The sequence below is a fragment of the Gordionus sp. m RMFG-2023 genome, chromosome 2, assembly GCF_954871325.1.
Source record: "Gordionus sp. m RMFG-2023 chromosome 2, tfGorSpeb1-WG-v2, whole genome shotgun sequence".
In the NCBI taxonomy this organism is placed as follows: domain Eukaryota; kingdom Metazoa; phylum Nematomorpha; class Gordioida; order Chordodea; family Parachordodidae; genus Gordionus; species Gordionus sp. m RMFG-2023.
In genome coordinates, this window is record NC_088776.1 from 39,931,917 (window position 1) to 39,943,405 (window position 11,489).

The window sequence follows — 11,489 nt, forward strand, 5'->3', positions numbered from 1 at the left end:
ATAAGTGTTGTAAAGAATTGTAAAAAAGATTCTATAGATATATTTAATTCAATGAGTATAATGGTACTAACTACTTTATGTATTTAGTATTTTAAATATGTTCGAGTATATATAATATTTTTTCAGAGATATATATTTAAAAAAAATGACTTTTTTAAAATATTTATTTGTTAAAGAAAAAAAAACAAGTGTGTTGAATAAAAAAATAAAATAACTTTATATGACACCATTTTATGCTGTTATATAAAGGCGTTCAAAAATTTATATAATTATATTGTTGATACAAGTTTGATGTGAAAAATATATCAAAATTAGATTGGATTACCTCCAAAGAGACATTTATTTTTTGATTCCTTTTTAAAAAAATTTCTTGATAATTGTGAATTTTTTCCTGGTTTGATATTTTCTTATGTTTACTATTACTCAAATTTATCATGGGAAAAATGGCACTATTACATACTATCACTAATCCCAAGTGATAAGGAATTATGAAATAAAAAAATCATCATCAATATTAGCTAATGAACTAGATGAAGAATTAAATAAGATATTTTGGAAAATTAAATATCAAAAAATTTTGCAAACACCATAAAATGATATATAATATAAATACTGTAGAGTGGCCCTAATAATTAGTTCAATATAGCATAAGATAAATGAAAAGAATAGAAAAAAATTTAGCATTTGATAAAAAAAAATACAAAGGGCCTTAAATATAATTATAATAAACAAAGTTAAAAATAAAACGCATTGAGTATTTTAATTAGCTTTTTCCTACAAAATTCTTATTTTAAAAAAATTATGGAGAAAAATATCTTGGAGAAGAGTACCCCAATTTTAGAAATTTGTTTGTTGTACCTTTTAAGTGTTTAATTTTCTTTGAAAATTGGGGTACTTTTATCTGGTGCCATGATTCATTTTTAAAAACATAGTCAGGAATGTGACTAGCCTTTACTACCTTTTTGACTATAAATATAAATAAATCAAAATATTAAGGGAGTTCTTTAAATTTTTAAGGGGGCTCAAGCCCCTTTCCCTAGAGATATTACTAAACAGTGACTTTTTTTCAAAAACATTGTTCTATCCAGATCTAATTATATTGAAAAATGACACTATGAAATTGCAAAATCCCCTATGATTGAAAAAGGACATTATGTGAAAAAAAAAGAAGTTATATATTAATATAAAAATCTGAAAATTTAAATCAAAGAATATGTATAATTATTGTCCTAATATACTCATAATTATGGATGGAATTTTAACCTATGCATCCAATCTATTATTTAAAATATTTTTTAACCAACCCATTTATTTAACAATTTTTTTTAATTCACCCAAATGTTTAAAAATTTGATTTGGCTCTTTATTTATTATTTTAATATATTTTTCAAATTTTGCAAATTATAAAATAAAAAATATACTAATATCTAATCAATTAAATTTAGAAATATACAGAGTAATAAAGTGTTAAAAGTAAAAATTGTTGTTATATTGACATGTTAGTTTTATAATGAATTATAATAAATGATAATAAATATTATGAATTTATTCAACTCATAGGGTTAAATGTATTAACCACTCAGATTTAGATGTAAAGATTATATGTACACCCACTCTTTTAAATTATAATAAGTTTTTAAATAATTAATATTATAATATAAGAATGGAGATTTGCCAAATAATTTGAAATAAATCTTTAATTTATCAAATTTTTATAAATATTATGTTTTGTCTGTAAAAGCTGCTATTTTTTTGGTTTCTTTATCCTGTTTTTTAGCCAATCTTTGGGCTTTCTTACGATGGACTTCCCTTTCTCCAATAAATGTTTTATATTTAGGATCAGATGCACTAATCCTATAACCAAAATATTCTCTGGCATCTTCCAGTAGTTCATTATCCTTTTTCTTTTTAGATGTCAACTGAGTTTCTAAATCAGTTTTATTTTTGTCTTTAAAATCTTTAATCATTTTATCCATTTTTGCCATATTGAGAGTTATCTAAATAAAAAATATATTGTAGATTTTTTAAAAAAAGTTAAATCTAATAATCACTTTTTCTAAACGTATTTTATTTTTTTCTTTCATTTCTTGTTTTTCATTGTATAATTCATTTAATAATTTGGACAAAGGCTTTTCCCATTCCTTTTCAACTTCAATTTTTTGAACAACTTCCTTAGAAGTTGGCCAACAAATTGATGGATTTACATCTTTAATATAATTAAATTAACTAAAAAATATAATATTTAAAAACTTGAGATTTGGCCAAAATTTGCATATAAACTACAATTATAATTTCTTCTTAATTGCCAACTATATCTATAATTATTAAAGGATAAAATACAAGTATAATTTATGCACCTTAAGGGAGGAATTGTTTTATGCATAAAAAGTTTTCTCTTAAGATGAGGTTTAAGACCAGATGCATCTCTTATTATGTCTTCAGTATTTTTTTCTGTATAATCAGAATTTGGATTAATTGTATTGAAAGGTAAGGTGTGTCTTTGGAAAATGTTTCTTTTATCATCTGGATGTTTTAAGTCAATATCTATAGGAGGATAAATTGCCCAGGTTCGAACTCCATTATTAAAAATTGGTCGTAATAATGGAGTTGAAATAGCTTTTAAATTATTCATAAATATGACCAATTTAGTTTATCCAAGGAAAAACACGATTTTTACGCATAACGAATTTTATTTTTCGTTCCATATCAAAATTATATATAGATTTACAACGTTCAAATGCTAATCTAATTCTTCTTTGATATGGTTTTTCAAAATATCTATTTCTTCTGATTTGATCTATCAACTTTTCTTGAACTAATATGCTATATATTAATTAAAATCTGATATTTCTAATTGTTTAAACCGATTTAAAGCTTTAAATGATTCTTCAACATTATTATCTTTGACCAATATAGTTTTTGAGAGAAAACCAATATGTCGACCAGAAGCTTTCCAATATTGCGACGACATAAATAAAATATAAATTCATATTCAATCTTTTTGTTTTTATAAAATATAAAACTATATATAATATTATTTTAGAAAATGTTGTATAAGCACGGTGGCCGAGTGGTTAAGGCGTTGGACTTAAGATCCAATGGACGTATGTCCGCGTGGGTTCAAACCCCACCCGTGCTAAAATTTTTGAAATTGAACGTTCTTAATTTTTTTTGACCTTTACAAAAATATTTTATGTATTATCTATATTTCATTTTTCCATAACTTATTTTAAGAGATACATTAGGTCCATGAAGTTGGCGGAACGACTTGAGGATCAATTACCAAAACTTACGCCAATATTATCTTATAAAAAATATAAATAATATCTCCCTGGTAATTCTTGAAGAAAGGAGAGAATAAATTATTTGAAAATCGGGTATTCTCTGGTGTTATATTTTTCAAAACCTATTTCAAAAGCTTGAATGTGATGTGGAGGTTCAGTTAAACAATTTAATCAGTAAGAAGAAAGTTTTTAAATGATTGAATAAGATGAAATAATTATTATTTCATTTAATTAGATGTTTTTTGATCATGAATTTTATATTTGGGTGCCTAGTATTTTATTTTCTATATAATTGTATCTAACACAAATTAGGAAATATAATGAAGTTATTCTTTGTATATTATATTTCATTTCCTTTCGTCGGTTTAGTGTAACTAAGAACAGATGCTTGTGAACATTAAAAAAATATACAAAAGTTTATGGCTAAAATTGTCTGAAATCATAGGATATGTACTTTACACATGTTAGAGTACATTTTCTGTTAAATTGGAGTTAAAAAAATTGACTCAATGTTAAAAAGGTGTTTAAATATATCACTTATACTTGGGTCATGGTTTACAAAATCTGGTTACAGTGGATAGTATATTTAAAACAAATTATTCGGTATTCGATTTTATACATATGAATATTCGAATCGAACACCAATAAGGAAAATATATTATTATTGAATGATTATTTTATCCATCATTTGATAGAATTATTCTTATAATTAGATTTTTTCATATTATTCAAAATTTATCATATTCGAAATTATTCGTAAATATTTAAAATTATTTGTAGATAGTTATTATGTTCCTTACGGAACATTTTATTTTTTACTTTATTCTACATCTGTAAATTACCTAAAATTTAATAATTAATTATTTCCAGTTTTTGAATTTTTTTAAATTGTAAAGATTTTTGATCAAATTTTACCTAAAATTCCAATAATGGTTAGGAAAAGTAGGCCTTTTATAATTTTCATGTACGAGAAATCTTCCAAAATGAAATCACAAATTTAAAAAAATATATATTCAAAGATTCATTCAATAAATATTTTAAGATTCATTCATATTGATTTTTTCATTCTAAAAATTATTTTTAAAAAAATTAATTTTCGAATCGTATATTGGACGAATCAGAGCAAATAATGTTTTTATTATTAAAACAAATACAAATACAGAATTATTCAATTCGCATGAATACGAATAATATAATTATTCGACAAAAATTGGATCGAATACGAATAGTGGAAATATTAGATTAGATTCGTATTTTTATAGGTATAGTGGATGGTATTAAATACCAATACCTTTTATTAAAAATCTTATATAATGAATTAGAGAAAATATTACTGCTCTAAAATATAAAACTAGAGATAGAACTCGAGTATGAGGCAGATCAAAGAAAATGCCTAATTATAATAGATCTAACATTAGATATGTTAGATATTGATAGCAATAATCCATACCCTGATACCCGTTAAATTGGCGATTACAATTATGGTATGATATTAGCAATAGTGCCATTTATATGAAAACGTTAAAGTTTCAATCAGGTGGTATAGTATATTAATTATGCTTGAAAGTATATCTGGAGCAAATTAAAATTTTATTAATAACGCTAATAGAAGACCTATTAGCTTTTAAAAAATGTATATAATTTTTAATGAATTTTTTTTAAATTTATTAGCTTTTCTTTCAAAATTTGAAAAAACAATTGAATTTCTATCTGAACAAAAATCCTATCTTAAATTTGGCATCACTTTTTAAGGTTCCATGTCAATTCAGCGAAACTTTCATCGCGAATGTCGTTTATCGCGAATGAATTTTATAGCGAAACTTTTATCGCGAATCCACATTAGCGAATAATTTTCCGCGAAACAATATAGCGAAACAAATATCGCGAATTTTTTATAGCGAAACTCTTATCGCAAAACTAAAACGAATACATTAGAGCGAAATTTTTAGCGCGAATCAATAATCGCGAAAATTTTATAGCGAAGTCAATATCGCGAAACATAAATCGCGAAGACAATATAACGAACTATTTTGCGAAATATAACGCGCCCTATTATTATTTTTTTATAGAGTTGTACAAAAGATCTTCTTTGAAGATTTTTGAGCGAGATCTAGCTCAAAAATTTGAGCAAAGATCTATAGATCTTTGAAGATCTTTTTATTTTGAGCAAATGTACAACTATTAAAATAATTTATTTTATTTATATTTAATGTTGATATTTTATTTATCAATAAATAAACATATTATATGATATATATTTTTTATTTATATTATTATATATTATGAAATGAAAAATGGATTTCTTTTATTTGATATTTTTTTAATAAAAAAAATGATATGCTACTATTGTAATATTATTTTTGTTATAGTGATTTTCACAAGCGCAAAATTTTAAGCAAAAAATATTTTTTGAAGTTCAAAAAGATTTTTAAACATATTTTGATAATAATTTTAAATCTTTTTTGAGGAATTCTTTTGTGAATTTTATAATAAACCATCTTTTAGGTGAAATCTTTTATAGTTTTTTTTATTATTTTTGTAAAATTATCTATTTTTTAAGTATAAGAGGTGGGTTTTCTAAATAATATATTTTTTTAATATTTTTATTTAACTTATTTATGTATATGATCCTTTTAAGGAAAATAATTTAATCTGAATTTTTATATTCGTTATTGAAGATGTTACTTGGAAAAATGACAATTATCATAATCGGTATTTTAAACATTAGATTATATTACGGTAATATGTATTTTTAATATGTTAAATTAAAATTTTAATTAAGATGCACCATATAAAAGTGACAATTATCATAATCGTTATTTTTAAATTTTTTTGATGTAAATCGGTTAAAATAAGTATTGTTAACATGTATTAATAAAACTTCAGTGAAGATGTACCCTAGATAAGTGACAATTGTCATAATCCCTATTTATAAAGTTTTTGAATTTTTTTGATGCAAATGGGTAATAATATAAATTGTAAACATGTTAAATTAAAATTTCATGAAGATGTACCACAGAAAAGTGACAATTCTAATAATCGTTATTTTTAAACTTTTTTTGACGTATATGGGCCAAAATAAGTATTAATTTTAAATAAAACTTCAGTGAAAATGTACCCAAGATAAGTGACAATTGCCATAATCATTTTTAAAGTTTTTTGAATTTTTTTGACGCAAATGGGCAAAAAATAAATTGCTAACATGTTTAAATAAAACTTCAGTGAAGATGTACCCTAGATAATTGACAAATGTCATAAACGTTATTTTTAAAGTTTTTTGAATTTTTTTGAAACAAATGGGCAAAAATAGAAATTGCTAACATAAAATAAAATATCAATGGAGATGTACCATAGATAAGTGACAATTGTCATAATCGTTGTTTCTAAAGTTTTTTGAAATTTTTTGATACAAAAGGATAAAAATATAGATTGTAAAAATGTCAAATTAAAATTTCATGAAGATGTACCATATAAAAGTGACAATTGTCATAATCGTTATTTTTTAAAGTTTTTAAATTTTTTTGAATCAAATGGGTTAAAATATAAATTGCTAACATGTTAAAATAATATTTCAGTGAAGATGTATCCTAGATAAGTGACAATAGTCATCATCGTTATTTTTAAAGTTTTTGAATTGTTTGACGCAATTGGACAAAAATATAAATTGTTAACATAAAATAAAATTTCAGTAGAAACAAAAAAACAAATTATTTTCATTCTCATAATCGTTGGTCCTTTTATCCTGCTTAAAATTTGATTAAAATATGCAAAGTGATTATTAAAGATAGTTGTAACCTATGTTAAATTCTAAACTTTTAAGATAGAGATTCACAATCTTATTCCTTTAATTAATAAATTTTAATTCTACATCATAAAAATGTATATCCTTGCATTCACAGTTAGCAAATATTTTTGTATACTCGTGGCAAAATAGAGCTGAGACTGAATTCAGGGTAGGATTTTTATAGAAATAACTTAGAAACTATGTTATTATTTATATGATGCAATCAACATCCTATAAATTTAATGTTAAGATTTTATTATGGTTAAAATTGATTACATTCTATATTTTAACCCTTTACATCAAAGAACTTTAAAAATAACGATTATAAAAATTGTCATTTTTAATGGTATATCTTCATGAAATTTTAATTTAACATGTTTACAATCTATATTTTTACCCATTTGCGTCAAAAAAAATTCAAAAAACTTTAAAATAAGGCTTATGACAATTGTCACTTATCTAGGATACATTTTCACTGAAATTTTATTTTAACATGTTAGCAATATTTATTTTTGCCCATTTGCGTCTAAAAAATTCAAATAATTTTAAAAATAACAATCATGACAATTGTCACCTTTCTATGGTATATCTTCATGAAATTTTAATTTAACATGTTTATAATCTATATTTTTACCCTTTTGTATCAAAAAATTTCAAAAAACTTTAAAAATATCGATTTTGACAATTGTCACTTATCTAGGGTACATCTTCACTGAAGTTTTATTTAAATATGTTATCAATACATATTTTGGCCCATTTACGTCAAAAAAAGTTTAAAAATAATGATTATAATATTTGTCACTTATCTAGGGTACATCTTTACTGAAGTTTTATTTAAACATGCTAGCAATATTTATTCTAACCCATTTTGGTCAAAAAAATTCATAAACTTTAAAAATACAGATTATGACAATTGTCACTTTTCAATGGTACATCTTCATGAAATTTTAATTTAGGATGTTTATAATTTATATTTTTACCCATTTACAACAAAAAAATTCAAAATAAACAACGATTATGACAATTGTAACTTACTATTACATCTTCACTGAAATTTTATTTAGACATGTTAGCAATACTTACTTTAGCCCATTTACGTCAAAAAAATTCAAAAAAGTTATAAAATAACGATTATGACAATTGTCACTTTTCTATGGTACATCTTCATGAAATTTTAATCATGTTTACAATCGATATTTTTACCCATTTACGTTAAAAAAATTTTAAAAAGTTTAAAAATAATGATTATGATAATTGTCACTTATCTTATCATGATTACAATCTATATTTTTACCCATTTGCAACAAAAAAATTCAAAAAACTTTATAAACAACGATTATTACAATTCTCAATTTTCAATGGTAAATCTTCATGAAATTTTAATTAAGCATGTTTACAATCTATATTTTTACCCATTTGCAGCAATATATATCAAAAAACTTTATAAACAACGATTATGACAATTGTAACTTATATCTATGGTACATCTTCACTGAAATTTTATTTTAACATGTAACAACTTATATTTTTGCCCATTTATGTCAAAAAATTGTAAAAAAACTTTAAAAATAATGATTATGACAATTGTCGCTTTTATATGGTACATCCTAATTGAAATTATAATTTAACATGTTAAAAATACATATTTTTGCCCATTAGCATTTAAAAAATCTAATATGTTTAAACATACCGATTATGATAATTGCCATATTTCCAAGGAACATCTTCACTTAATTTATAATTTAACATCTTTACAATATAAATGATATTTTTACCCTTGAATAAATTTCAAAAATCTTAATAAATAACGAACATGATAATTGTCACATTAAAATATTTTCCTTAAAAAAATAATATAAAATAACATAAATAAGTTGAATATAAATATTTAAAAAAAAATTATTTAGAAAACCCACCTCTTTTAATATATTTAAGAAATAGATAATTTTACAAAAATGATAAAAAAAACTATAAAATATTTCATTTAAAAATTGTACATTTATAATAAATTTCACAAAAGAATTCATCAAAAAAAAATATATTTACAAAGAAGATTTAAAATTTTTATCAAAATATGTTCAAAAATCTTTTTATAAACTTCAAGAAATATTTTTCACTTAAAATTTTGGGCGTGAAAATCACTAATATATTGTAACAAAAATTATTACAATAGTAGCTTTTATTCAAAAACATCAAATAATAAATAATATGTTGTTTTCTTTTAAATAAATGCATTCGCAATATATTTATTGTTTCGCGGTAATGTGCTCGCGATAATGACTTCGCGCAAACATATTCGCGATAAAAAATTCGCTGTAAAGTGTTCGCGTAAAATGTTTTGTTAAAATGTATTCGCTCTAATAAATTCGCGGTTAAGGTTTCGCGGAAATATATTCGCGACAATGGCTTCGCGAAATTGTCTTCGCTATAAATTCGCGGAGATAAATTCGCAGAATTGGTTTCGCGATTTTACTTTCGCTATAAAAACTTTTCGCGATAAACGTCATTCGCGATAAAAGTTTCGCTGAATTGACCTGATACGCTTTTTAAAGTAAAATTTTAACAAATTTAATTGATAATGTAATGATGCTTAGAAATCATTTCCCTAAAAATAGGCTAAAAAAAGCTTGCGTTATTTCAGGTTTGTGATCTGCAAGAAATATATATAAGTAAGTTCATAATTTTAAAAATTAAATGTGTTCGCTTCTCTTCTAGACCCAAGATTTTAAATATTGAAAATTATGTCAAAGCATATATAGTGCAAAATTACTCAGCTTCGGATTTTATTATAAAACATCTTAAACTTATAGAGTATGATGACATGCATAGTATAAATTTAACGATTGAGAATCAAGAGGAAATATTATATTCAAACAATTTGACAAAATTAGCAACTAAGCTTCAAAACAAGTATCAATTATGATTTGGCTTTGAGTGATTTAGAACAAGAATGCCATATTCTTCTCGGAAAACGCCATTCACAAGATATGAATCTTTTCTGGAGAGAATAGAGGATCGAACTTCCTAATCTTTCTTAAGCTAAAGAAAATTCTTTGTGATGCGGCAACTAGCACACTTAGTGAAAAAGTTTTCTCTACCGCTGGGTTAAAGTTAAATTCAAGATCATCATTAAAATTTAAATAAAATTTATTTTAAACATGATAATTATAAAATTATAAAATCGATTTCAAATTTATGAGATATCTCTTCAATAAAGATCTGAATATATTCCAGAATATCTGTAGTATAGTGTATATTTTATTTATTTTTTTAAAATTAATTAGCAATTAAAAAAATATATGTATTAAAAAATTTATAATGATGCGTCGATTTACGCCACAGAGGCTAAAAATCAAATCACCTTCAGCTGCAGATTAGATTTTATAAACTCGCGCCGACCGCTGATAGTTTCGTCGGCTCACACAGGTCTATATATATATAATGAATCACATAAAAATTCGGGTCTGGTCTAAATTGTTGTATAGCAATATCAAGTTCTTGGCGAATTTTTGTAAGTAGCTTCGCTTCAATTGCTAATGTTTGTACAATATGGTAGAATCTATTATTCCAACCCTTGCAAAAAAACATTGTTAAAGAATAATCTGCCAAGAATATTGTTTCTACCTTAAAAATAAGTAATTATTGTTCATTTATTTTTTTATCCGATATAATAATATCCAATTTAAATTTATTAACAAATAATAGTCACCTTAAAAATGTTTTCTCCTCCTTATTAAAAAGATAGAATTTTTGTTTCATGTTTATTTATATTTTCTCTTTAGAGATTTTTCCCCAGTTTTTTATTCTTAAGTTTTTTCGGTTGTTATTTATTGTACAAGCTTTTTATTATCATTATCAAGATGGAACATATTAAAGACTGGTATATAGGCTACACCCGTTTGGACCTTTAGACAAACTTGTAAAAATATTAATGAAATATGACCCGTAATTTTGCAAGGAAAAATCTAGTTAGCCTTTAATAAGTTGAAGATGAGATTATAAGTTTTTATACAAGAAAAAGAGGACCGATTGAGCTTATATTTCATTAATTAATTTGATAATTCTATTTTAATAAAAAAAAATTAAAGTATATACTTGTATCTTTCATTATAATTTAAGATTAAGAAATATTTTTGAAAAATGAGGAGGTTTTATTAGTTCAACATAATGAGGAACCCTTTTAAGTTTCATATATTCTTTAATAATATTAAATTTCATTTTTTTTAAGAAAAAAAGTTGCTAGTTTTGCAGTTTTGAAGGCTAAAAGTAATATTTTTCTAGAGGCGCCCGTGTAGGGATGGTGGGCTACAAACAAACTAATTTTTATAAAATTTGATCTTTTAATTTTGACTAATCATTAATATCTATATAAGCATTTTAAAAAATGATTACTTTTGCTTATTTTATTTATGTAATATTTT

At 23.5% G+C, this 11,489-nt stretch overlaps 1 protein-coding gene and 1 non-coding gene across 3 annotated transcripts; one reads left to right on the forward strand and one right to left on the reverse strand.

Moving 5' to 3' along the window:
• Nucleotides 1-1,375: 1,375 nt before the first annotated feature.
• LOC135923756 (uncharacterized) lies at nucleotides 1,376-2,785 on the reverse strand. Of its 2 annotated transcripts, none has more exons than XM_065458683.1 (4): nucleotides 2,358-2,785; nucleotides 2,251-2,309; nucleotides 2,052-2,206; nucleotides 1,376-1,997 (listed from the first exon to the last, which is right to left on the reverse strand). In XM_065458683.1, the coding sequence occupies exons 1-4, from the start codon at nucleotides 2,630-2,632 to the stop codon at nucleotides 1,722-1,724; spliced, it is 765 nt and encodes a 254-aa protein (XP_065314755.1). In that variant the 5' UTR covers nucleotides 2,633-2,785; the 3' UTR covers nucleotides 1,376-1,721. The 2 variants fall into 2 exon arrangements, with proteins under 2 accessions (XP_065314755.1, XP_065314754.1); XM_065458682.1 differs by having other exon boundaries at nucleotides 1,377-1,997; nucleotides 2,251-2,315; nucleotides 2,358-2,784.
• Nucleotides 2,786-3,056: 271 nt separating this feature from the next.
• On the forward strand, nucleotides 3,057-3,139 carry Trnal-uaa (transfer RNA leucine (anticodon UAA)). The gene has a single exon. It is a non-coding gene; the product is annotated as a tRNA-Leu (tRNA).
• Nucleotides 3,140-11,489: the final 8,350 nt, after the last annotated feature.